This window comes from Ovis canadensis, chromosome 1 (assembly GCF_042477335.2).
Source record: "Ovis canadensis isolate MfBH-ARS-UI-01 breed Bighorn chromosome 1, ARS-UI_OviCan_v2, whole genome shotgun sequence".
NCBI classification, from domain to species: Eukaryota; Metazoa; Chordata; class Mammalia; order Artiodactyla; family Bovidae; genus Ovis; species Ovis canadensis.
Window position 1 is genome coordinate 10,915,355 of NC_091245.1, and position 27,735 is coordinate 10,943,089.

Sequence of the window (27,735 nt, forward strand, 5' to 3'; positions counted from 1 at the left end):
GACACACAGTATTTGCAAACCGTCACACATCTTCAGAGGATAATTACAGTATTCTTGAAATATCATGAATTTTCACTTTTAATCTTCTAGGTAAGAATGAATTTATTTCTTGCTTCGAAGACAGCCTGGTGCGTTGAAAAACCTGGAGGATTGTGACTCAAGTCTTGTTCTAATTACACACCAGCCTCTACATGCTTTGGGGCAAATGACTTCCCTTGTTTCGGCGGCAATTTTACCAATGGGAAAGAGTAGATGGTTCCTAAGATGCTTTTCGATTTAGACAAAGGACAAATTTGAGAAAATTGTCTCCAGTTGTTGCTTCAGTCTTCAAAATCACCAAAGCTTTGCCTTTGAAGTTAGGCTGTCAGAGTTGGCCCTTAATCGTCTATGCCCTGTGCTTCTGATCAGGCTGTCTAAAGGCAAGAAAGGTGGATCTTCTTGAGATGACTGGCGGGTTCTGTCGTTGCTTGGGATTCTTCACATTCAGAGGTCCACGGTGAACTTCAGCTCACCATCATTTCCCCCTTACAATGGTATCACTGCAGTCAGGTCCAAGATGGTGATCTGGACCCCTCACTGACATTTCACCCAATACTCCAGATAGCCCTTTCACTGATTTCTTGCATTCCTCCTTCATCATTGCGTCATGGCCCCTTTAAGGAAGCGGCCATAGTTGAGTAGTGGGACCAGCTGCTGGCAGCAAAGAGACTTGCAGGATTTGGCCTACCCTGGGCTACTCAACGCGCACGCTCGGGACCGGGGGCTTGGTGGGAAAGGAAGGAGGGGCTTCGGGTGCGCCTGCGCATCAAGGGCGCGCGCAAGGGGCTGGTTTGGTGATCCCTTTAAGAAACCGCAGGCGGAGGAATTTCTCTGAGAGAAAATAATCCTACTCACGGGGCCCCTTGGAGGCCATTAACCCCCCGAGTCCCGGCCCCCCCAACCCTTTCCCGGGCAGGCCCTACTGCCTACGCTCGCACCCGTGGGATCTCAAGATCTCCGACCCGGCGCGCGGCATCCGCCCCCTCCCACTCTTAAGCGCCAGGCCCGGCCAGGTTCGGGGACGCTGCCGCGAGGCGGCTATTCCTGCAGTGTGGGCGGGGGCCGGGGGCCCGAGAGGTTCCGCCGCCACCGCGCTGGGAGCCGCAGCGGTTCCGAGCGGGGCCCAACATGGCGGAGAGAGAGGTGGAGTCCGGCCCCCGAAAGAGGGTAGGTGAGGTGAGGCAGAACTCGGGCGGCGGGGGGCGGGGCGGGGGCCGCGTCCCGGGGCCCGGGAGAGGAATGGGCCAAGCGTAGGCTCGTGGAGGCGTCGCCGAGGCCCGGCTGGGCCAAGGCTGCGGGCAGCACTGAGGCAACCTTGAGTGTGGAGCGCGTTTAGAGTGGTCCTTCGGCAGGTGGGACAAAGATTTGCTGCTGGTTGGGAGGGGAGGGGGAGGGGCTGTTGTTTTGTGTTTTTAATTTTTCCAGCACTGTTGGTGGGTTATCTGGGTCGGGAGAGGAAAGGTGTCAGATACTTAAGTGCATCTTTAGTGAACCAGAGTCTGGAAGTTTTAACAGGAGAGAGGTCAGGTGGGGGTGGTGGTGGCGGGAATGAGTTGTGGAGGGGTCTTCTGAGGAATAACCAAGAGGGTTTTTCAGTAGTACCATTGCAAATTCATTTTCCTGCCTTCTTTCCCCTCCCCCCATAACCGTTATCAAGACGAAGGTGGAGGTGGTGCTCTTACCTAAAGAAGAAATGGGTTCGTTGACTTGTCCTGATTTAGGAGAAAGATGTTGGCAACTATAAATGTCATGTTCTAGCCTAGCCCCTTTAGCAACAATTAAGAATGTGGAAGAGTGTGACAAGTTTTGTCATAACAAGGATGTATCCAACCAACCTGCAGAGGTGAAGCCAGTTCTACATAGGAGTTGCTGAGTGCCTTTTAAAGTTTGTCTTGAAACTTTTCTTATTTAATTCTGAGTGATTTTCTTTTTTTCAGATGGAGAACAATACTGTACTGTCAATTGAGCAGTATTTTTTAGATTTTTCTTATATCACCCGTCCCCCTCCCCCTCGCCTCCCTTCTCCCTTAGCGTGCGTGTTAAGCAGTAAGTTTCCTACCAGGAATCTTCCTTTTGGTAAATGGTATCAAAATGGTCAACTCAGTGTTAAGCCAACTGCCTAGAAAATTACTGCTTAAATCCTAATCTTTCGATTTATCATAAAATTAGCAATCTCATTGATAACTACAGCTAACATTTTGAGTGCTTACCATGTGCCTGGCACTGTGCTTTATAGGAAGAATTAAACCTCAACATTTACTGTGGGCTTCCCTGGTGTCTCAGCTGGTAAAGAATCTGCCTGCAGTGCGGGAGAGCTGGGTTAGATCCCTGAGTTGGGAAGTTGGGAAGATTACCTGGAGAAGGGAAAGGCTTCCCACTCCAGTATTCTGGCCTGGAGAACTCTATGGACTCTATAGTCCATGGGATTGCAAAGAGTTGGAAAGGACTGAGTGACTTTCAGTCACTTTACTATGTAGACCCATTTTGCACAGGGGGAAATGTAGGCATATAGGGGTTAAGTAACTAATATTAGAGAGCTAGTTAGATTTAGCTGGGATTTGAATCCATGTTTGTCCCAACTACAGTGCCCACACAGGAGTTTTTAAAGTCTATGTTTCTCTCCTTAAAAGCTTAAATGATAAATAACCAAAGAGGTGTCAAGTAGTGTTTTTCCCACAATTTATTAGGAAAATATTTTCAACTACTCAGCAAAACTGAAAAAAAAAATGCAGGATGTGTCCATAGTGATCAACATTTAGATTCTGTCATTGACATTTTACTATACTTGTGTTATTAAATATTTATCCACATCTATCACTTTATCAGTTCTTACTTGCATTTCACTGTAGTATACTGAGCAATCGAAGTTTATTGTTGATAGTCTTAGGTTTAGAAAACTTCAGCTCTCTCATGCAATAGTTAGATCTTCCTCATAGGACAAATTAAATTGTATGTTAGTATGCCCAAACAGTTCACTTAGGATTAATATTGGTTATGGAATGCATGCGTTTCGAAAGTTTTAAATTGTTCTTCATACTTTGAGCCAGTTTTAAACTGGATCCTCATTATGCTTGAGTGAAGGCATATGGCATGTGGTCCACCTGTTAAAATATAAAGAATAAATTATTTTAGTCGAGAATTCAAGATCATCTCTGAACCCAGTTGCTGCTAATGCTGTTGTTAGTTTCACCATAGAAGATAGAATGTTCTAGAAAACATCTATGCACTTTGGTAACAAATTCAACTAGATTTTAAATACTCCTTTCTCTTCTAATACACTTAAAAGGTGCTACACTGATATCAGTGTAAACTTAATATTATTTTTAATAGCATGTAGCATACAGAGCACTTGTACAGGTTTTCCCTATTATTTTACCAGTTTCATTGTGGAGGAAGGTTACAGCCAATCTCTTTTAGGCTCCATAATCTATTTTGGTTTTGATATTTGGTTAGAATGTTTAGTAGAGTTGTTTTAAATGGTGCACGTGCTTTTTTCCCCCATATTTTTGTCTCCCTGCACTAAACTCTATATGGGTTCCATGTGTACATTCTGAGCAGTTAATGGGGAGTATGTACAAAAGTATAGTATCTTTTTAAAGACGCTGTGGTACATATATAAAATGGAATATTACTCAGTCATTAAAAGGAACGCATTTGAGATAGTCCTAATGAAGGGGATGAATCTAGTAAGTCAGAAAGAGAAAAACAGTTATTGTATACTAATGGATGTATATGAAATCTAGAAAGATGGTATTGATGAACCTGTTTGCAGAGCAGCAGTGGAGACACAGACATTGAGTACAGACTTAGGGACATGACTAGGTGAGGGAGAAGGAGAGGTGAGGGGAGTATGGCCAGAGTAACATGGAAACATATATTACCATGTTTAAAATAGATAACAAAGGGAATTTGCTGTTGACTCAGGGAACTCAAACTGGGGCTGGATAACAACCTAGAGGGGTGGAATAGGGAGGGTGGTGGGAGAAATGTTCAAGCGGGAGGGGACATGGGTAAACCTATGGCTGATTCATGTTGATGTTTGGTAGAGACAAATGTAATACTGTAAAGCAATTATCCTTCACTTAAATTTAAAAAGTAGAATATCTTTTAAAATAATCTGTTTGCCTTGAGGTAGTTAAACTACATAGGCCTAGGTAATAAATTTATTTAATCTGAAATTGTATTGATGATATGGTGTTTATGATACTTACTGCCTTTGACTTTTATAATCACAAGTCACAAAAAAATTGTTGAGTACCTGTGCCTGTTGGTGAACTGTGTTTTAGGCATTGTGCTATGTATATGGTATGTATGATCATTTAGAATTACATATTCTGACTTGTCTGCTAAATTGTGAACTCCTTAAGGATAGGGGCATCGTATTCTCTTTTGAACCTCTAATATGTATGACCTCCTTGTGATAAGGACTCAAAAATTGACTTTTGGTGGTTTACTTGTATTAGAGGCTCTATATCTTGGGTATCAAGTTGTTTGTAGTTTTGTGACCTTCTGTTAATCTTTCATATCACCCTTTGTATTCCAAATTCTCCTCTGTGAATCTAGATTTAAGCATCTTGTGATTGTTTTGGATTACGGTTAGATGGGAGAGTGTGTTTTAAAACCATTGATTTAACAATCTTAAATTCTTTGTAGGTCTGCCTGATGTCTTATTTTTATGTTTATGGGCACTTAGAACAATAGTAATACCTAAGGTAAGACTGATTTAATTGTATTCAGACTATATCTGAATGCCAGTCTCTCAATTTGTAAACGTGGAGAAGCTGAATATGTGGGTGGGTGAGTACCACATCCATCATCTCTGCTGTAGAAAGAACCAAGTTCATATGAAGGCCAGTATTATACGCACACACTCACACACTCTTTAAAGTCAGGATATTTTTCAGATATTATTTATGAGTTTGTTTAAGGTTATACAATTTTTAATTTCTGGAGTAAGCTTTAAAATTCATAAGGTAGGCTTGTAAGCAGTGGATTATTTTATGTATGGTTATTATAATAAACTTATGAAGCATGAGCTCTGACTAAATCTGGTGAAATTCCTCTATCTTTTCAAAGGTTACATACAAAATAATAATAACTTATAAATGTATGTATTATTACCTGGTCTAGTAGATTGTATCCATTTTCATATTTAAACTTTTCTGTATATTAATTTTGAGATATATGTTTGGCCTATGTTTAAAAGAAAGAGAAAGCATATGTAAGTAAGTAGTATGCTTCCATTTTTGTAAAAACAAACTGATCTTTCTCTCCTCCTTACATATGTGTCTATACTTGTATATGTATGAGCTTGGAGAAAGTTGTGAAGGATGCATGTCAGCTGTTACATTATCTTCAGCAGGTGGGGATGAGAAAGGAAAAGGGAGACTAAGGGAAAATTTTGCAAAATGGAAAATTTCTTAGGGTATAAAATTAAAGTGAAAATGTAAACTATGTTCTCATTGTAAATATGTTAAAATTGAACATGCATGTAGACAAGGAATAGAAAGTAACATGAACAAATGAAAACATTGGTTTTACTATGCGATGGGATTATGGAGAAGTTTTGTTTTGTATTTCTGTTATTTTAATATTTTATAATAAAAAATTGCAAAAGGTTAATCCCTCTTAATTCCTTAATGAACTTTTTATCTTTGGTTTTTCTACTAAGTGTGTTGCTTAAGAACATGGTGGTACATATCATTAAAAATATTTGCAGTTCACATGTGCATAGTGTAAGTTATCTACTTACATATTTACTTCAAAATGCTCTTTATATACTCAAAGTATAAAGAGCATTTTGAAGAGACTATTCTAATGCTGACAGTGATCCTGAATTGTTTTCACAAGGCACGTCTTGTAACTAGCAGAGACTTCTACAAATAGTGATAATATTTATAAACATTTACATGCCAGTCATTCTAAAGGTTTTATATGTAGTATATTTTTTAATCCTCATTAATTCCATAAATAGTAGTCAACTATTACTGTCCTGTTTTATACATGAGGAAACTGCAGCACAGAGAGAGCTCAAGGTCATGATACATTAGGCTAGAGTAAGATCAAGTGCCACTCGAAAAATTGTACTATTTGATAAGTAGTATAGGTTAGAATTCATTATATTAACATACAGTAATTAATAAACATTGTGCTTAGTCACTCAGTCATGTCTCTCTGTGGCCCCATGGACTGGAGCCCAGCAGGCTCCTCCATCCATGAAATTTTCCAGGCAAGAATACTGAAGTGAGTTGCCATTTCCTCCTCTGGGGAATCTTCCCTATTCAGGGACTGAACTCGTGTCTCGTGCATCTCCTGCATTGGCAGGTGGAATCTTTACCACTAGTGCCGCCTGGGAAGCCCTTAGTAAACATATGCATTAGTTATTAATATATGTGATACAAGATAATATGTGTACATAATGGTATTGGTTCAGAATTCATTCTCTGGGATTTTTGGTTTTTAAAATAATATTGTAGTTGAGACTGCACTTCTACTGCAGTGAGCGTGGGTTTGATCCCTGGTTGGGAAACTAAGATTCTGCATGCCCTGTGGCATGGCAAACAAAACATTGAAATATATTTAAATCAAATTGATACACATTGTTTCTCAAGAAGCATCACATTAACTTTCTGCCTGTGGAATATATCTTGCGATAACAAAAATGTATCTTTGCATCTTACAGGTTTGTTTTTAAGAAATATACACTAAATATTGTAAAGCTATGATTCACTTAAAGATTATGCTTCCTTTGAAAATGGAATGTTTTTATTATGTGATAAAATATAAGTAGATAAATGTACAGTTGCAATTTCTCTGGATATTTAGAAGATATTTTTGAGTTCTGTGTTAGATCAATCACTTTTTTAAGATCAACCACTTTTTAAAGAAAACTGACATTTCCTTTAAATATTCTGATTATTTTACTATGAGTTAACTACTATGAGTATGTAATTATTTTTGCAAAAGAAAGAGAAAGGAATTTTAACATAATATTAGGTTGTACCGTACAGAATTGCTAATATTTGACCATTTTAACTACATAGATGCCTTTTCATTTGGCTCAACGCAGTAGTAAGACCGTGGACTTTACAAAGTCAGGTTATGTACAACCTCTGGTATTTAGCAATAGTATTCCTATGCCCAGTTTCTTATGCTTAGGGAATACTAATAATGTTATTTTCATTTCATTCTTTCTGGTCTCACAGAAGCTTGAGCTAGCTGCCTTCCTGTCTTTGATGAAAGACAGTACATAAGCAAACCTTTTGGTGTCCAGTATTTAGGCTACCCACTATTCCTTGAGGCCAAGGATCACATGTGTTCATTTTTCTTTATATTTCCCAACATATCTTATAAATATATACAATCACATATATACTACACATTCATAGGCAAGATTAAGAAGCTTTACTATATTTCATAATTCCGTATCAATGCAGAATATAAAAAATATATTGGGGCAGTGAATCCCCATCTTCTAAATACCCAACTTTGACAAGTAAACAGTTATCAACATTTTGCCATTTTTTTGTCTCATCTGATTTCTTCCTGCCTGCCTTCTCTCTCTTTTTTTTTTTTTTTGACGTAATAACTTCAAAGAAATCTCAGGTATCACATCATTTAATCTATAAATACGTCCATATGCATTTTAACAGGTAAACAATGCAACCGCAGTGCTAAACAAAATTGATTTCCTTAATCCAGTTTAGATTTCTCTGATTATTAATAAGTGTCTTTGTTCTGTTTAAATAACTGTGCAAATGAGATTTACCATTTCATCTGGCTTATATGTATCTTAAGTTTCTGTTAACTTTAACCTCCCCTTCCTTTACACTATCCCCTCTACCTCCTGCACTTTTTCCTATGCTCTTTATTTGTTAAATATATTCCCTCTTTTGACCAGCAGAGTTTCCCACATTCTGGTTTTGGCTGATTGGATTCTCATGGTGTTTAACCCTTTATATTTCCCAAAAAACAGATATAGAGCAATTGTTCTCTATTTTGGCTGAAACATTAGGATTACTTGGCGAGCTCTTAAATATCTTGATTCTCAGATCAATTAAATCAGAATTCACAAGGTGGATTCTAGGCATCAGTATTTTTTTAAAATTTCCCAGGAGATTTCAGTCTGCAGCCAAGGTTGAAAACTTGAATTGGTAGACCTTTATGAGATTTAGGTTCAGTTTCTTTGCAAAGAAGAATTCATGAATTGATTGCATATTTCCAATCAGATAACTTTAAGAATGAAAGAGTATGCTCTTTAATAATTGCAGTGGGACAGTAGCGATGAACTGGGACTGTCCTGGACTAATTAGGATGTGTAGTCAATCTATTAGGTGATGCTGCAGATTCTTACTGCATCATTCCAGGAGACACATAAATAGTTGTCACACTTCTAGTGTTACTAAAATTGATCAGTTTTAGGTTTTGTCAGCAGGATCCAAAGGTACTTTCTTAACTTATCACCTAATAGATTTATCAGCCATTGATGATTATTGCCTTGATCCATTATTTTATTAGAATAGTGATTTTCTGTCATTTCTCCTATATTTATTTACTGGAATTCTTTTGTAAAGAGTTGCTTTATTAGTTATTTGGTTACTCTGTAATATCATTTGTATAGGAGAAGCAGAGTAAATGCTTATTTTTTTCCTCTTTATTTGCCAGTTTTCAGACAAATGAATTGTTACCTAAGCAAATCCCAAAGGTGAGGTTTGGGAGGGGCTGTCACTGAACTCAAATTTTAATACAATTGATATATTTAAACTTACTGTGGTTAGTACACTTTTTGATGTTTAAATTTGTCATATTTTTGATTGATGGCTATCTGTATTAGTTTCCTAAGGCTGCCATAACAAATTACTAAAAATTTTGTTTGAAACTATGACAGTTTGTTCTCTCACAGTTCTGGAGGCTCGATGTCTGAAATCAAGATGTTGGCAAGCAGCGTTCTCTCTGAAGGCTCCAGGGAAGAATCCTTTCTTGCCTCTTCCAGCTTCTGGTGGATCGACTTGTGTTCTTTGGTTTGTGGCAGTATAACTCCAGTTTTTCCCTCCATCTTCACACTGCCACCTTCTCTCTGTGTCTTCAGTGTCTTCTAAGGATACATTTCATTGAATTTAGACCCCATCCTAATTCAGGATGATCTCATTTCAAGATCTTTATCTATCTTCATTACATCTGCAAAACCCATTCTGTACACATTCTGAGCTGAAGCTCCAGTACTTTGGCCACCTCATGCGAAGAGTTGACTCATTGGAAAAGACTCTGATGCTGGGAGGGATTGGGGGCAGGAGAAGAAGGGGATGACCGAGGATGAGACGGCTGGATGGCATCACTGACTCGATGGACGTGAGTCTGAATGAACTCCGGGAGATGGTGATGGACAGGGAGGCTTGGCGTGCTGTGATTCATGGGGTCGCAAAGAGTCGGACATGACTGAGCAACTGAACTGAACTAAAGTGGGTGGACATATATAGGGGCCACAGTTCAACCCACTGTAGTCAGCTATGTGGGACTACTATGGAATGGAAACATCATGTCCATTCCATACGCAAAATACATTCACCTTCATCAAGAGACTCTAGTTCCTCTTCACTTTCTGACATTAGAGTGGTATCATCTGCATATCTGAGGTTGTTGAAATTTGTTCTAGTAATCTAGATTCTACCTTGTGCTTCATCCATTCTGACGTTGTGTATGATTTACTCTGCATGTAAGTTAAATAAGTGGGGTGACAATACATAGCATTGACCTGTGTGGATCACAGTAAACTGTGGAAAACTCTGAAAGAGATGGGAATACCAGACCACCTGACCCGCCTCTTGAGAAATCTGTATGCAGGTTAGGAAGCAACAGTTAGAACTGGACCTGGACCAACAGACTGGTTTCAGATAGGAAAAGGAGAACGTCAAGGCTGTATATTGTCACCCAGGTTATTTAACTTCTATGCAGAGTACATCATGAGAAACACTGGACTGGAAGAAACACAAGCTGGAATCAAGACTGTCAGGAGAAATATCAATAATCTCAGATATGCAGATGACACCACCCTTATGGCAGAAAGTGAAGAGGAACTAAAAAGCCTCTTGATGAAAGTGAAAGTGGAGAGTGAAAATGTTGGCTTAAAGCTCAACATTCAGAAAATGAAGATCATGGCATCCGGTCCCATCACTTCATGGGAAATAGATGGGGAAACAGTGGAAACTGTCAGACTTTATTTTTCTGGGCTCCGAAGTCACTGCAGATGGTGACTGCATCCATGAAATTAAAAGACGCTTACTCCTTAGAAGAAAAGTTATGACCAACCTAGATAGCATATTCGAAAGCAGAAATATTACTTTGCCAACTAAGGTCCATCTAGTCAAAGCTGTGGTTTTTCCAGTAGTCATGTATGGATGTGAGAGTTGGGCTGTGAAGAAGGCTGAGCACTGAAGAATTGATGCTTTTGAACTGTGGTGTTGGAGAAGACTCTTGAGAGTCCCTTGGACTGCAAGGAGATCCAACCAGTCCATTCTGAAGGAAATCAGCCTGGGATTTCTTTGGAAGGAATGATGCTAAAGCTGAAACTCTAGTACTTTGGCTACCTCATGCGAAGAGTTGACTCATTGGAAAAGACTCTGATGGTGGGAGGGATTGAGGGCAGGAGGAGGAGGGGACGACAGAGGATGAGATGGCTGGATGGCATAACTGACTCAATGGACGTGAGTCTGAGTGAATTCCGGGAGTTGGTGATGGACAGGGAGGCCTGGCATGCTGCGATTCATGGGTCTCAAAGAGTCGGACACGACTGAGCGACTGAACTGAACTGAATGCTTTCCCGTTTTTGAACCAGTTCATTATTTTATATCTGGTTCTAACTGTTGCTTCTTGACTTACATACAGGTTTCTCAGGAGACAGGTGAGGTGGTCTGGTAGTCCCATCTCATAAGAAGTTTCCGCAGTTTGTTGTGATCCACATAGTCAAATGATTTTTGTAGTCAGTGAAGGCAAAGTAGGTGTTTTTCTGCAATTCCCTTTTTCTGTGATCCAGTGGATGTTGGCAGTTTGATCTCTGGTTCCATTACCTTTTCTAAATCCAGCTTGTACATTTGGAAGTTCTTGGTTCGTTTACAGCTGAAGCCTAGCTTAAAGTATGTTGAGCATAACTTTGCTACCTTGCGAAATGAGTGCAATTGTATGGTAGTTTGAACATTCTTTGACATTGCCTTTCTTTGGGATTGAAATGAAAACTGACCTTTTCCAGGCCTGTGTTTGTGATTGAAATGAAAACTGACCTTTTCCAGGCCTGTGTTTGTGATTGAAATGAAAACTGACCTTTTCCAGGCTTGTGTTTGTGATTGAAATGAAAACTGACCTTTTCCAGGCCTGTGTTTCCATTGCTGAGTTTGCCAGATTTGCTGACATACTGAGTGCAGTATTTTAACAGCATCATTTTTTAAGATCTGAAATAGCTCAGCTGGAATTCCATCACCTCCACTAGGTTTGTTTTTAGTAAAGATTCCTAAGGCTCCCTCCACTTCATACTCCAGAATGTCTGGCTCTAGGTGAGTGACCACACCATCATGGTTATCTGGGCCATTAGGAGCTTTTTTGTATAGTTCTTCTGTGTATTCTTGCCACCTCTTCTTAATCTCTTCTGCTTCTGTTAGGTCCATACTGCTTCTGTCCTTTATTGTGCCCGTCTTTGCATGAAATGTTCGCTTCGTATCTCCAATTTTCTTGAAAAGATCTTTAGTCTTTCCCGTTCTATAGCTTTGCTCTATTTTTTGCATTGTTCACTTAAGGAAGTCTTTCTTACCTCTCCTTGCTATTCTCTGGGACTCTGCATTCACTTGGGTTTATCTTTCCCTTTCTCCTTTGCCTTTTGCTTCTCTTCTCTTCTTTGCTATTTGTAAGGCCTCCTCAGATATCCATCTTGGCCTTGTTGCATTTCTTTTTCTTGGGGATGGTTTTGATCACCACCCCCTGTTAGATGGTAGGAACCTCTGCCCATAGTTCTTCAGGCACTCTGTCTATCAGATCTAATCCCTTGAATCTGTTTGTCACTTCCACTGTATAATCATAAGGGATTTGGTTTTTCCCTGGGTAGCTCATACGGTAAAGGTTCTGCCTGCAGTGCAGGATCTGGGTTTGATTCCTGGGTTGGGAAGATCCCCTGGAGAAGGAAGTGGCAACCCACTCCAGTATTCTTGCCTGGAGAATTTTATGGACAGAGGAGCCTGATGGGCTACGGTCCATGGGGTCACGAAGAGTTGGACACTGCTAAGTCACTTCAGTCGTGTCCGACTCTGTGCGACCCCATAGACGGCAGCACCCCAGGCTCCCCTGTCCCTGGGATTCTCCAGGCAAGAACACTGGAGTGGGTTGCCATTTCCTTCTCCAATGCATGAAAGTGAAAAGTGAAAGTGAAGTCGCTCAGTCGTGTCCGACCCTCAGTGATCTCATGGACTGCAGCCTTCCAGGCTCCTCCGTCCATGAGATTTTCCAGGCAAGAGTACTGGAGTGCGTTGCCATTGCCTTCTCCAGAGTTAGACACTACTGAGCGACTAAACACTACCTGAATGGATTAGTGGTTTTCCCTTCTTTCTTCAGTTTAAGCCTGAATTTTGCATGAAGGAACCTGTGATCTGAGGTCAGCTCTAGATCTTATTTTTGCTGATTATATAGAGCATTCCATCTTTGCTTGCAAAGAATATAATTAATGATTTTGATATTGACTATCTGTTAATGTCCATGTGTAGAGTCGTTTTTGTCTTCTTGGAAGAGGGTGTTTGCTATGACCAGTGTGTTCTCTTGGCAAAACTCTGTTAGTCTTTGCCCTGCTTCATTTTGTACTCCAAGGCCAAACTTGCCTGTAACTCCAGATACCTCTTGACTTTCTCCTTTTACATTCCAGTCCCCTGTGATGAAAAGAACATCTTTTTTTGATGTTCTAGAAGGTTTTGTAGATTTTCGTAGAACCTTTCAAACTCAGCTTCTTTGACATTAGTGATTGGAGCCTAGACTTGGATTACTGTGGTATTGAATGGTTTGCCTTGGGAACCAACAGAGATCATTCTGTCGTTTTTGAGACTGCATGTAAGTACTGCATTTTGGGCTCTCTTTTTGACTGCAATGGCTACTCCATTTCTTCTAAGGGATTCTTGCCCACAGTAGTAGATATAATGGTCATCTGAATTAAATTCGCCTGTTCTGGTCCAGTTTAGTTAACTGATTGCTAAAATGTTGGTGTTCCCTTTTGCCATCTCCTACTTGACCATGTACAACTTACCTCGATTCGTGGACCTGACATTCCAGGTTCCTATGCAGTATTTTCTTCACAGCATTGGACTTTCACCACCAGGCACATCCACACCTGAGTGTCATTTCCGCTTTGGCCCAACCACTTCATCTTTCTGGAGCTTTTCTCCGCTCTTTCCTAGTAGCATTTTGGACACTTTCCCTGGGGATTTATCTTCCAGTGTCATATCTTTTTGCCTTCTCATATTGTTCATGGGCTTTTCAAGGCAAGAATACTGGAGTGGTTTGCCATTACCTTCTCCAGTGGACTATCTTTTGTTAGAACTCTCCACCATGATCCATCTGTCTTGAGTGACCCAAACCTGTGTCTCCTGCATTGCTGGCCATTGTTTTCTGAGTCACCAGGGAACCCCCTCAAATTGCACATTTTTAGATATTTATTGCAGCAGCATGGCTCTGTGTTCCAAAGGAACTTGGTGGCTTTAAACAACAGAAATTTATTTCTGCATAGTTCTGGAGGCTAGAAGTCCAAAATGAAGGTGTCAGCAGGGTCATGCCATGTCTGAAGACTCTAGGAAAGAGTCCTTTGTCTCTTCTAACCTCTGGTGGCTCCACATGTTCTTTGGTTCTCTGGCATAGTTCCAGTCTTTCCCTCCATCTTCACACAGCCTTCTCTTTCTGTTTGTTCCTTTCCGTCTAAGGATGATTGTCATTGGATTTAGGGTCCACCCTAAACGAAGATGATTTCGTTTGAAGATCTTTATATTAATTATATCTGCAAAAAAGTTTATTTCAAAAAGGTCACATTCTGAGATTCTGGGTATACAGATCTTTTGGGGGCCACAGTTTAACTTACAGCATGATCTTTTACTTCCTGAGTCCTTTTTAAAGGTGATTATTTTATATTTAAACAATTAGTTTAAAAATTTCTTATTGTTCAGTTCAGTCACTCAGTCATGTCTGACTCTTTGCAACCCCATGGACTGCAGCATGCCAGGCTTCCCATCACCAGCTCCCGAAGCTTGCTCAAACTCATGTCCATTGAGTCGGTGGTGCCATCCAGCCATCTCATGCTCTGTTGTTCCCTTTTCCTCCTGCCTTCAATCTTTCCCAGCATCAGGGTCTTTTTCCAACGAGTCAGTTCTTCACATCATGTGGGTAAAAGTATTGGAGCTTCAGCAGCATTCCTTCCAATGAATATTCAGGACTGATTTTCTTTAGGATTGACTGGTTGAATCTCCTTGCTGTCCAAGGCACTCTGAAGAGTCTTCTCCAACACCACAGTTCAAAAGCATCAATTCTTAGGTGCTCAGCTTTCTTTATGGTCCAACTCTCAAATCCATACATGACTACTGGAAAACCATTGCTTTGACTAGATGGACCTTTGTTGGCAAAGTAATGCCTCTGCTTTTTCATATGTTGTCTAGGTTTGTCATAGCTTTTCTTCCAAGAAGCAAATGTCTTTAAATTTCATGGCTGTAGTCACCATCTGCAGTGATTTTGGAGCCCTCAAAAATAAAGTCTCTCACTGTTTTCATTGTTTTTCTGCATCTATTTGCCATGAAGTGATGGGACCAGATGCCATGATCTTAGTTTTGTGAATATTGAGTTTTAAGCCAACTTTTTCACTCTCCTCTTTCACTTTCATCAAGGGTCTCCTCTGTTCCTCTTTGCTTTCTGCCATCTGCATATCTGAGGTTATTGATAGTTCTCCTGGCAATCTTGATTCCAGTTTGTGCTTCCTCTGGGCATTTCTCATGGTGTACTCTGCATATAAGTTAAACAAGCAGGGTGACAGTTTCCCAATTTGGAACCAGACTATTGTTCCATGTCTGATTCTATTGCTTCTTGAAATGTATATAATTTCCAGTGTATGATTTTAATCATTTAAAATGTATAGGTTCAGTGGCATTTGATACATTAACTGTCACCACTGTTTCATCCCAAACAGAATCTCTATATATACATTAAGGTGTAAGTCTCCTTTGCCCTTTTCTCCAGCCTTTGGTGTGTTTGCTTCTTGTTTTAGGTATTTCATATAAGTGAAATCTTAAGTATTTGACCTTTGGTGTCTGGCTTATTTCACATAGCATAATGTTGTAGGATGTGCCAAAACTTCATTTTTTAAAATGGCTGAATAATAGTCCATTATATGTATATGGCACATTTTGTTTTATCTGTTCTCCTCTGTTGATACTTTGGTTGTTTCTACCTTTTAGCTGTTGTGAAAAATGCTGGTGTAAACATTGCCATACAAGTATTTGAGTTCCTTCCTTCATTTTTTGGTTGGGGATCTAGAAATGAATTTGCTGGGTCATATAGAAATTTTATGCCTGTCATTTTGAGGAATCACCAAACTTTTCAACAGAAGCTGCGTTGATTTCCATTCTCACTAGCAATTCATGCCTGTCCTGTTTTCTCTACATCCTCACCAATACTTGTTCTTTTCTTTTGGTAATAGCGATCCTGGTGGGTGTGAAGTGTATCTCTTTGTGGTTTTTACCCCTAGTTTTATTGAGATCTAGTTGACATACAAGATTGTAGAATTTTAAGGTATACAGTATAAGGATTTGACTCACATACATCATGAAATGATTATCATTGTAAGTTTAGTGAACATCTATCATCTCATACAAATACAGACTTAGAAAAATGTTTTTTCTTGTAATGAGAACTCTTAGGACTTATTCTCTTAACAACTTCCATATGTAACATATAGCAGTGTTAATTTTATTTATCATGTTGTATGTTCATTGTGGGTTTGATGTTTTTTCCAAGTATAATTTACAGTATTCATTTGTACAGTAGGGTGATTAAATTATACACACAAACATATATATATGTATACATTCTTTTCCAGATTCTTTTCCAATATAGGTTATTACAAGATGTTGAATATAGTTCCCTGTGCCATTTAGCAGGCATTTGTTGTTTATCCATTTTTATATATGGTACTGTGTATCTGTTAATCCCAAATTCCTAATTTATTCCTTATTGTTTGTGTGTTTGTTGTTGTTGTTGTTGTTGGCTTCCCTGCATGGCTTGTGGGATTTTAGTTCCCCAGCCAGGGACTGGGATTGAACCTGGCCCTTAGCAGTGACAGCATTGAGTGTTGAACGTTGGAACCCTAGGGAAGTCCCTGTTTTGATTACTGTAGTTTGTAAGAAGTTTGAAATTGGAAAGTATAAGTCCTCCAGCTTTGTTTTTTTTTCTAGATTGTTTTGGCTTTACTTGGGTTTTTTTAAAATTCATAAGAAGTTTAGGATTTTTGTTGATTTCTGCAGTAAGTGCCATTGGAATTTTGATAGGTGTTGGATTCAATCTGTGAATTTCCTGAGTAGTATGTTTCCTCCCAGCACTATTAAATGTTGTAATCAGTGAACATGGGACATCTTCCAATTCATTTAGGTCTTACTTAATTTCTTTCAGCAATGTTTTGTACACATTCCTCACTGGGTAGGTTTTACACCTCCTTTGCTGCAGTATCAGTCGGAGTAGTAGACCACACTGATAGGATGAAGGGAAAAGCATGGTAAGCTTTGTTGATGTCGGGGAAAAAGGCATTTGAAAAGATCCAACACCCTTTTATAAAAACCCTCAAGAAACTAGGAATAGAAGGAAACTTTCTCAATATGATAAAGTCTATATATAAAAAATCATAGCTAACATCATATTCGATGATGAAAGACTGAAAAAATTTCCCCTCAGAATAGGAATAAGACAGAGATGCCCTTTTGGCATTTCTTTCCAGTGTAGTATATGAAGTTTTAGCCAAAGCATTTAGGCAAGAAAGAAATAAAAGATCCAAATTGAAAAGAAAGAAGTAAAACTATGTTTACAGAGGATATGACCTTGTATGTAGAAGCCTCTCAAAATCAAGCCCTCTGAGAAATTTCAGGATACAAAATAATACAAAGAACTTAGTTTTATTTCTATATACTAGCAATGAACAACCCCAAAAGGAAATTAAAAAAATGATTTCATTTATATTACAATAGAAAATAATAAAATACTTGTATTTATCCTTTTGACTCAATTCCAGTAGTCCTCGAGTCTCCCCTTTTGGCCAAAAAGATGTTCCTAGGCTCATTGGCTCATCTTGTATATTACCACTTCAGACTTGGAATTAACTCCAATAACTTATTTTAAGTGGGAAATGGTAATTATAGACCATAGACTGAACTCAGGCAAGTCTTTTGACTTTGGAGTGTTTTTGAGATTGTATCAGCTGAATATTTCCCATTCACTCCTCAGTCACACCTATGCTTTTCCTTCTGTTTTACCACTGAAATTCTCTTTAAAATCACTGAAATGACCTAATAATCACCAAGTCTAATGGATGCTTTTTCAGAACTTTCCTTTTTTGATCTTTGTTAAACATCTGACCCTATTACCCATTCTTTCCTTGAAACTTCTCCCTTAGGTATAAGATGGCATTCTCATGGTTCTTCTCTTGAATTGATTCTTTTCAAGAGTCATCTCTGACTCTTTTTTTGCTTGCCCAGTAGGTCTTGTTCCCTCAGCTGGATTTTTCTTGGGTAATCCCTTCTACAGTGATTTTAGCCGTTACCTATTAAATACATTATGTGATTTCCTTCCTTTGCTTCTCTGTTGTCTCTAGGATTCAAAATCAGTGTTTCCAAATATGAGCTTTGACTCACATTTTGATGTCTTGTGAGTATTGCTAACTCAGTATACCTAAAATGGAATTCTCTATATCCTTGGCAGGTACTTAATCTTCCAAATAGTGCCCTATTCCTTCTGAACCTATTTTTCTTCCTGTATTATCACCCAGCTTAGAGACTTCTGAGTCATCTTGCTTCTTCCCTTTCCTTTATCAATGCAGTTTAAATTGGTAAATCTTGTTGAGATTATATGAAATGATTTTTAAAACTTCAATGCTACTGCCAACACCCTAGTTCTAGTACTTAAAATGCTTTGTCTTTTTACTTTCTATGCCTTTACAATTCTTGTTTTACCTTTCTGTAATCTACTGTTTCCTCTTCCCCATTCACTTTATACACTGGACACTGATTTATCTTCAGAAATGAGAATCTGTTCATCTATAAGGTAACATGTTGACTCCCTCACTATTCTAATTCCTTTAGATACTCTTTGAATTCTCTCCCTGTGGCAAGAGGCAGGTTGCTTCACAGCTCTTACTCTCATCCTGGAAATTTTCTTTTCCTTCATGGGAGAGTTTCTCTCTGGTTATCTTTGCTGCTATCATGTTACTTGGTAGGGGTTCTGCTTGGGCTCTGCAACCCAAATATGGAGACAAAATCTTTGCTTAATTCCACCCAATACAGCTGAGACCAGGCTATGATTTTTTACACAGGACTACTAAAAGTTTGTTTTTAACTTTATGAATAGAGGATGAGATGGCTGGATGGCATCGCTGAGGCAATTAACATTTACTTGGGCTAACTTTGGGAGATGGTGAAGGACAGGGAGGCCTGATGTGCTATAGGTCATGGGTCTCACAGAGTTGGACACAACTGGGTGACTGAACAACAGCAGTTAAAAGTGTAGCATAGTAGGAGGAAATTTGAAACAGATATAGCTGGCTTTTGCATAGGTTGATCTGGGAGAAATGGGCAACATTTACCTACTAAGCCTTCAGCTTATTGTCTAGTGAGTAGAGGATGTCTTTTCTTTGGAACCTGGAAGCAGTTTGAGATCTGAGGGAAAGGACTTATTCCTTGCTCCTTTCTTCTGAGGATCTAGCATCCTGACCTGTAATTTCTTGTTTTTTTGGCTGACTAACATTGGGACTAGTTCACTTCAGGAGATTCAGTCTCCTTTCTGCAGAGATGCAGTGTAATGTTAGTCTTTGGCTACAAAAGAGCAAACAGACCAACATTTGTGTAAGACAGATTGGCTTATTCAGCACATATAGAAGATGTGCCACACAGCCAGGGGTTTCAGAATCGGACACGACTGAGCCACTGAACTGAACACATGGCTTTAGGTGCTGGAGAAATAATGATGAACGAGAAAGACAAGGTTCATGCTGGTGGTGGGGGTGCAAGACAGAAAATAAATAGATAAAATAATTTCAGGTAGTGAAGGAAATAAGAGAGCATAAGATAATATGATAGTGAGTAATTGGGGTGGAAAGAAGCAATATTAGATATTTCTCTGAGAAGCCAGCTTGTGGTTTTTAAATAAGATCTCTTAATTTTTTTTTTAACGCTTGAAATACATTTACTAATTAAGACAACCAACAGTTTTACTTTTATTTGCATTTATTTTTTGTGGCATTTATTCCCGGGCCATAAGTTTTTGTTTCTTCAGTTTCTTCTGGGATATCTTTTTCTTCTGTGCAACCTCCTCTTCTGGTTTAGGAACAATCTGTTCTTTTTCAGTAAGGATCATCTCAATGTGTCAGGGAGAGCTCATGTAGGGGTTGATCCGACCGTGAGCTCTGTAAGTCCTGCGTCGCATCTTGGGGGCTTTGTTCACTTGGATGTGCTCAATGACCAGAGAATCTACATCTAAGGCCTTAAGTTCAGCATTACTCTCTGCATTTTTAAGCATGTGTAGTAAAAATTCAGCACTCTTTTTGGGCCATCGACCCTGAGTCCGGCCCCGCTGTTTGGCCTGTGCACACCTGCCAACTCCACCGTTGTAGCGGCGGATGGCACACACTGCTTCTTTAATGTGACGTCCTTCAGATACTTGGTGGCTTTTCGGATATGCATACCCTTTATGGCCTGGGCGGTTTCACGAGTGTTCTTAAAGTGTACACGAAGATTTGAACCTCTTGATTTGCATGATTTTGTGGGGTTTTCTGGGTCAAGTGAATAGCGCACCATTTTTAGGAGTCACCTCAGGCCGCTTACCGGAAAAGGAAGCTAAATAAGATCTCTTAAAAAGGTTCCTTTAGTTCCTGTGTATAGGGTGATCTTCAGGGAGCATGATGGGAAAGAGGATGAATTAGGAGGCTCTTGGTGTAATTTTTGTGTAGAGGTAATCATTGTTTGAGGAAGATAGAAATGGTGAGAATTGGTTGTGATACATTTTGGAGATGGAGGCAGTGGGACTTGTGGATCGATTGAATAGGGAAATAAGACTGCAGACCTCTGGGTTTTCACCTGGATGAGCTAGATATTTGGTGGCACCATCAACTGAGATGGGAAAATGCAAAAGAATACACTTAGTAATGAGGATAAAGGAAGTGAAGTGAAGTGAAGTGAAAGTCGCTCAGTCGTGTGACTCTTTGTGACCCCATGGACTATATAGCCTGTCATGCTCCTCTGTCCATGGAATTCTCCAGGCCAGAATACTGGATTGGGTAGCCGTTTCCTTCTTCAGGGATCTTCCCAACCCAGGGATTGAACCCAGGTCTCCCATATTGCAGGTGGATTCTTTACTGTCTGAACCAGCAGGGAAGCCCTGGAGGTTCCACCAAGATAGGAATAAACTTTTATTTCCTTACATTAGATTACTGGTCTAAATTGCTTGTGATTAGTATATAACAGCTTCACTGTAAAGAATACATCAGAGTTTCTCAACTTTGATACTGTTGAGGTTTTGAACCAGGTAATTTGTATGGGGTAGAGCGAGTTGCCCTGTGTATTTTGGATGTTTAGCAGTATACCTGCTCTTTATCAACTGCATGCCAGTAGCACTGACTCCCCATTGTGAGAACTGAAAATACCTCCAGGTATGGCCAGATGTCTCCTGAGGGGCATGATGGCCCCTCGTTGAGTACCATGGCTTTAGATACAGCCTAAAGACCTATCCAAATGGTTCCAACTACTTCTCATTCCATCCTCTGGAATGAGGATATAAATTCTGTCAATACAGCTATGTTGATTGACATGCTACTTTTCTTGCTTCTGTGCCTTTTAAAAAAATCATGTTTTATTCAGCCATAATTGTTTCCTGATTTTTTAACCTAAATTTTTATCCTGAGCACTGGTTCTGTTATGAAAAATATGCTTGTAAACATAACTTTAATGGCTTTAAAATTATAATATTTTAAAGTTGTAATACTTTATAACTTAAAAATTTTTTTAATTGTAATAATCTGTGGTATAGATAGACCATAATATGAGAATATCCTCCAATTCTTAGGTTGTTTAAAACCTTTTCCTGTTAAAAGTGAGGCTACACTGGCTGGATGAAGCACAAGCTGGAATCAAGATTGCTGGGAGAAACGTCAACAACCTCAGATACGCAGACGACACCACCCTCATGGCAGAAAGCAAAGAAGAACTAAGGAGCCTCTTGATGAAAGTACAAGAGGAGAGTGAAAAAATTGGCTTAAAACTCAACATTCAGAAAACTAAGATCATGGCCTCTGATCCCATCACTTCATGTGAATAGATGGGGAAACAATGGAAACAGAGAGAGAATACTTTTGGGGGTTCCAAAATCACTGCAGATGGTGACTGCAGCCATGAAATTAAAAAACACTTGCTTGTTGGAAGAAAAGCTATGACTAACCTAGACAGCATATTAAAAAGCAGAGACATTACTTTGTCAGCAAAGGTCTGTCTAGTCAAGGCTATGGTTTTTCCGGTGGTCGTGTATGGATGTGAGAGTTGGCCTATAAAGAAAGCTGAGCGCTGAAGAATTGATGCTTTTGAGCTGTGGTGTTGAAGAAGATTCTTGAGAGTCCCTTGGACTATGAGGAGATCCAACCAGTTCATCCTAAAGGAAATTAGTGCTGAATATTCATTGGAAGGAGTGATGTTCAAGCTGAAACTCCAATACTTTGGCCACCTGATGCAAAGAACTGACTCACTGGAAAAGACCCTGATGCTGAGAAAGATTGAATGCAGGCGGAGAAGGGGATGACAGAGGATGAGATGGTTGGATGGCATCACTGACGCGATAGACATGAGTTTGAGAAAGCTCCGGGAGTTGGTGATGGACAAGGGAGGCCTGGTGTGCTGCAGTCCATGGCGTCACAAAGAATCAGACATGACTGAGCGACTGAACTGAAACTGGCTAAACTGAGTGGGAGATGCTGGGACCAGTGAGGGTTTGAGGTTTCTTTCTGAGACAAGAAAAATATTCTAAAATTGACTGTAGTCATGGTTATTAAGTCTGAGTATACTAATGCTCATTGGGTTGTGTACTTTAGATGTGTAATGTGAATTATATGGCATCTCATTGAAGTTGTTATAGAAAAAGATTTAAAGCGAACAGCCTTATATGTAACTTTTTACAAGTTTTTTTTTTTTTAATTTTTATTTTTGGTTGTGATGGGTCTTTGTTGTTGCTCACAGGTTTTCTCTAGTTGCGACAGGTGGGGTCTGCTCTTCATTGTGGTGCACTGCTTTCTCACTGAGGTGGCTTCTCTTGTTTCGGAGAACGGGCTCTCAGCGCATGGACTTCAGTAGTTGTGGAATCTTTCTAGACCAGGGATCGAACCTGTGTTCCCTGCATCGGCAGGCAGGCTCATATCCACTGTACCACCAGGGAAGTCTGATTGTGTGTAATTTTTGTCTGTAACTCTAGAAGTGAAACTACTGATTGAAGGCAAGTGAAAAATATATTTACGGTTTATTGAGGTATTCTATTACTTTACTAGCATGTGAGATGAGTGCAATTGTACGGTAGTTTGAGCATTCTTTGGCATTGCCTTTCTTTGGGATTGGAATGAAAACTGACCTTTTCCAGTCCTATGGCCACTGCTGAGTTTTCCAAATTTGCTGGCATATTGAGTGCAGCACTTTCACAGCATCATCTTTTAGGATTTGAAATAGCTCAACTGGAATTCCATCACCTCCACCAGCTTTGTTAGTAGTGATGGTTTCTAAGGCCCACTTGACTTCACATTCCAGGATGCCTGGCTCTAGGTGAGTGATCACACCATCATAATTATCTGGGTCATGAAGATCTTTTTTGTACAGTTCTTCTGTGTATTCTTGCCACCTCTTCTTAATATCTTCTGCTTCTGTTAGGTCCATACCATTTCTGTCCTTTATCGAGCCCCTCTTTGCATAAAATGTTCCCTTGGTATCTCTAATTTTCCTGAAGAGATCTCTCATCTTTCCCATTCTGTTGTTTTCCTCTTATTTCTTTGCATTGATCACTGAGGAAGGTTTTCTTATCTCTCCTTGCTATTCTTTGGAACTCTGCATTCAGATGCTTATATCTTTCCTTTTCTCCTTTGCTTTTCACTTCTCTTCTTTTCACAGCTATTTGTAAGGCCTCCCCAGACAGCCATTTTGCTTTTTTGGATTTCTTTTCCATAGGGATGGTATTGATCCCTATCTCCTATACAGTGTCACAAACCTCAGTCCATAATTCATCAGGCACTCTATCTATCAGATCTAGTCCCTTAAATCTATTTCTCGCTTCCACTGTATAATCATAAGGGATTTGATTTAGGTCATACTGTAAAGTAATGCTCAAAATTCTGCAAGGCAGGCTTCAGCAGTACGTGAACTGTGAACTTCCTGATGTTCAAGCTGGTCTTAGAAAAGGCAGAGGAACCAGAGATCAAATTGCCAACATCCACTGGCTCATGGAAAAAGCAAGAGAGTTCCAGAAAACCATCTATTTCTGCTTTATTGACTATGCCAAAGCCTTTGACTGTGTGGATCACAATCAACTGTGGAAAATTCTGAAAGAGATGGGGATACCAGACTACCTGACCTGCCTCTTGAGAAACCTATATACAGGTCAGGAAGGAACAGTTAGAACTGGACATGGAACAATAGACTGGTTCCAAATAGGAAAAGGAGTATGTCAAGGCTGTATATTGTCACCCTGCTTCTTTAACTTCTATGCAGAGTACATCATGAGAAACGCTGGGCTGGAAGACACAAAAGCTGGAATCAAGATTGCCGGGAGAAATATCAATAACCTCAGATATGCAGATGACGCCACCCTTATGGCAGAAAGTGAAAAGCCTCTTGATGAAAATGAAAGTGGAGTGCTTGCTTCAGCAGCACATGTACTAAAATTGGAACGATACAGAGAAGATTAGCATGGCCCCTGCGCAAGGATGACACGCAAATTCGTGAAGCATTCCATGTTTTTATCCAGGACATGGAAACAACCTAGATGTCCATCAGCAGATGAATGGATAAGAAAGCTGTGGTACATATACACAATGGAGTATTACTCAGCCATTAAAAAGAATACAGTTGAATCAGTTCTAATGAGATGGATGAAACTGGAGCCGATTGTACAGAGTGAAGTAAGCCAGAAAGAAAGACACCAATACAGTATACTAACACATATATATGGAATTTAGAAAGATGGAAATGATGACCCTGTATGCGAGACAGCAAAAGAGACACAGATGTGTAGAACGGACTTTTGGACCCTGAGGGAGAGGGAGAGGGTGGGAAGATTTGGGAGAATGGCATTGAAACATGTATACTATCCTGTAAGAAACGAATCGCCAGTCTATGTTCGATACAGGATACAGGATGCTTGGGGCTGGTGCACGGGGATAATCCAGAGAGATGATATGGGGTGGGAGGTGGGAGGGGGGGTTCATGATTGGGAACTCATACCCCCGTGGCGGATTCATGTCAGTGTATGGCAAAACCAATACAGTATTGTATCACCACAGATGGTGACTGCAGCCATGAAACTAAAAGACGCTTACTCCTTGGAAGAAAAGTTATGACCAACCTAGATAGCATATTCAAAAGCAGGGACATTACTTTGCCGACTAAGGTTCGTCTAGTCAAGACTATGGTTTTTCCTGTGGTCATGTATGGATGTGAGAGTTGGACTGTGAAGAAGGCTGAGCGCTGAAAAATTGATGCTTTTGAACTGTGGTGTTGGAGAAGACTCTTGAGAGTCCCTTGGACTACAAGGAGATCCAGCCAGTCCATTCTGAAGGAGATCAACCCTGGGATTTCTTTGGAGGGAATGATGCTAAAGCTGAAACTCCAGTACTTTGGCCACCTCATGCAAAGAGTTGACTCATTGGAAAAGACTCTGATGCTGGGAGGGATTGGGGGCAGTAGGAGAAAGGGACAACAGAGGATGAGGTGGCTGGATGGCATCACAGACTCGATGGACATGAGTCTGAGTGACCTCTGGGAGATGGTGATGAACAGGGAGGCCTGGTGTGCTGCGATTCATGGGGTCGCAAAGAGTCGGACACGACTGAGCGACTGAACTGAACTGAAAGTAAAATTAAAAAAAAAAAAAAAGAAAGTGAAAGTGGAGAGTGAAAAAGTTGGCTTAAAGCTCAACATTCAGAAAACGAAGATCATGGCATCTTGTCCCATCACTTCATGGGAAATAGGTGGGGAAACAGTGGAAACATTGTCAGAGTTTATTTTGGGGGGCTCCAAAATCACTGCAGATGGTGACTGCAGCCATGAAATTAAAAGACGTTTACTCCTTGGAAGGAAAGTTATGACCAACCTAGATAGCATGTTGAAAAGCAGAGACATGACTTTGCCAACAAAGGTCCATCCTGTCAAGGTTATGGTTTTTCCAGTAGTCATGTATGGACGTGAGAGTTGGACTGTGAAGAAAGCTGAGTGCCAAAGAATTGATGCATTTGAACTGTGGTGTTGGAGCAGGCTCTTGAGAGTCCCTTGGATTGCAAGGAGATCCAACCAGTCCATTCTGAAGGAAATCAGCCCTGGGATTTCTTTGGAAGGAATGATGCTAAAGCTGAAATTCCAGTACTCTGGCTACCTCATGCAAAGAGTTGACTCATTGGAAAAGACTGTGATGCTGGGAGGGACTGGGGGCAGGAGAAGGGGACAACAGAGGATGAGATGGTTGGATGGTATCACTGACTGACTTATGGACGTGAGTCTGAGTGAACTCCAGGAGTTGGTGATGGACAGGGAGTCCTGGCATGCTGCAGTTCATGGGGTCGCAAAGAGTTGGACACAACTGAGCGACTGAACTGACTGAACTGAGGTATTCTATATAGAGTAACATTTATTCTTTTTACTGTACAGTACATTCTGTAACTTACTGAACTATCAACAGAGTCAAGATCCAGAACAATTCCATCAACCCCCAAATTCCTCATGTCCCTTACAGCCAGCCTTTCCCCTCCCTCTACCCTGATCTGTTTTCTGTTCTGCAATTCTGCATTTTCAGAAAATCATGTAACATCATACAATATGCAGCCTTATGAATTTTGTTTTTCACTTAGCATAATGCATTTGAAATTTATCCATATTGTTGCATGAGTCAGCAGTTCCTTTTTATTGATGACTAACATTCCTTTTTGTGGATGTACCAAAATCTGTCAACTTGCCAGTTGAAAAACAGTTGTATTGTTTCTAGTGTTTGGTGATTATGGGTAAAGTCATGATAAATATTTGCCTATAAGTGTTTTTTATTTGGCTGCCCTGGGTCTTTGTTGTGCTGTGTGGGCTTCTGTTTGTGTAGTGCGGGCTTCTTGTGTTTTGGAGCTCAGGCTCTAGAGTGCGTGGAGTTAATTGTACCATGCATGTGAGATCTTAGTTCTTCAACCATGTCCCCTAATTGGAAGATGGATTCTTAACCACTGGAGAACCAGGAAAGTCCCTGCCTATAGATTTTTTTTTTTCCTAAGCACTGTATTATTGCAGGGATATACTATAACACTTAGCTTTTTCAAAAAAATTTAAAGCAAAGTATACAAATGGGGAAAAACCCTTTTTTTCCCAGAAGGAATTAATGAGGAAAAAGCTTGTTATGTTGAGTGTAATTTCTTTATACTTGTTCACATGGTTCATAATGAACCATGAATTTATAAAAATTTATAAAAAGATGTATGGGGAGAAAAGATTAAAAGAAATAAAAACCATAGTACGAAAATGTAGATAATTCTAATGTGATTGATGAGAGAATACGATTAGGTATGTATGTGCCATTATTAAGTGGAGCAGACATTATTGAATCTGCTAAAAAACCAGTATCTTCTAGCACTGATTCTAAAAGTAATTTCAGATGTGAATCTTCAGTAGGAGACACTGAGTAAAGGAACAATAACATTTCCTTTTCAATAGGAAACAACAGTCTGACCTTCTTGCTTATAGGTTTTTGTATACACATACATTTTCATTTCCTTTGGGTAAATAGGTGTGGGATTGCTGGGTCATACAGTGTTTTCTTATGTTGCGTTTTAAGAGTTGTTTTTGTATTTTGGATGCAAATCTTTTACTTGATATGTGTTTTGCAAATATTTTTTCCTAGTCTGTGGCTCAACTTCATATTCTTAAGTATTTTTCAAAGAGTAGAAATTGAGATTGAAGTGGGTGAATACACACACAGACACAAATTTAATTTTTTGAATAAGGACGTAGATCGTGTCAAAGGACCCAAGAGAACACATCATGATGCATTTTTTTTGTTGTTGTTGTTTCAAAAAAAGCAACTTGTTTTTGAATTATAGTTGATTTACAGTGGTGTGTTCGTTTCAGGTGTATGGCAGATTGACTCAGTTATACATGTATTTATCTATTTTTTCATATTTCTTTTCCACTATAGTTAAGTACAAGATATTGAACATAGTTTCAC

The 27,735-nt window shown here is 39.7% G+C and overlaps 1 protein-coding gene and 1 non-coding gene across 8 annotated transcripts in view; both read left to right on the top strand.

The window, feature by feature from the left end:
• The first annotated feature begins 669 nt into the window (after positions 1–669).
• Positions 670–27,735, top strand: part of ZMYM4 (zinc finger MYM-type containing 4) — a 169,037-nt gene continuing 141,971 nt past the window's right edge. For 3 of the 7 annotated variants that reach the window (XR_011256232.1, XM_069586190.1, XM_069586207.1), the window contains exon 1: positions 670–1,206. Coding sequence is in view for 2 of the 7 variants with exons in the window: in XM_069586190.1 (XP_069442291.1) it covers positions 1,168–1,206 (39 nt within the window). In the remaining 5 variants the exon portion in view is untranslated. Of the gene's footprint in view, positions 1,392–27,735 lie in introns of all 7 variants that reach the window. The other 4 variants (XM_069586199.1, XM_069586232.1, XR_011256238.1 and 1 more) reach the window with 4 other exon arrangements.
• On the top strand, positions 24,176–24,282 carry LOC138431235 (U6 spliceosomal RNA). Its single transcript, XR_011253604.1, has one exon. It is a non-coding gene; the product is annotated as a U6 spliceosomal RNA (small nuclear RNA).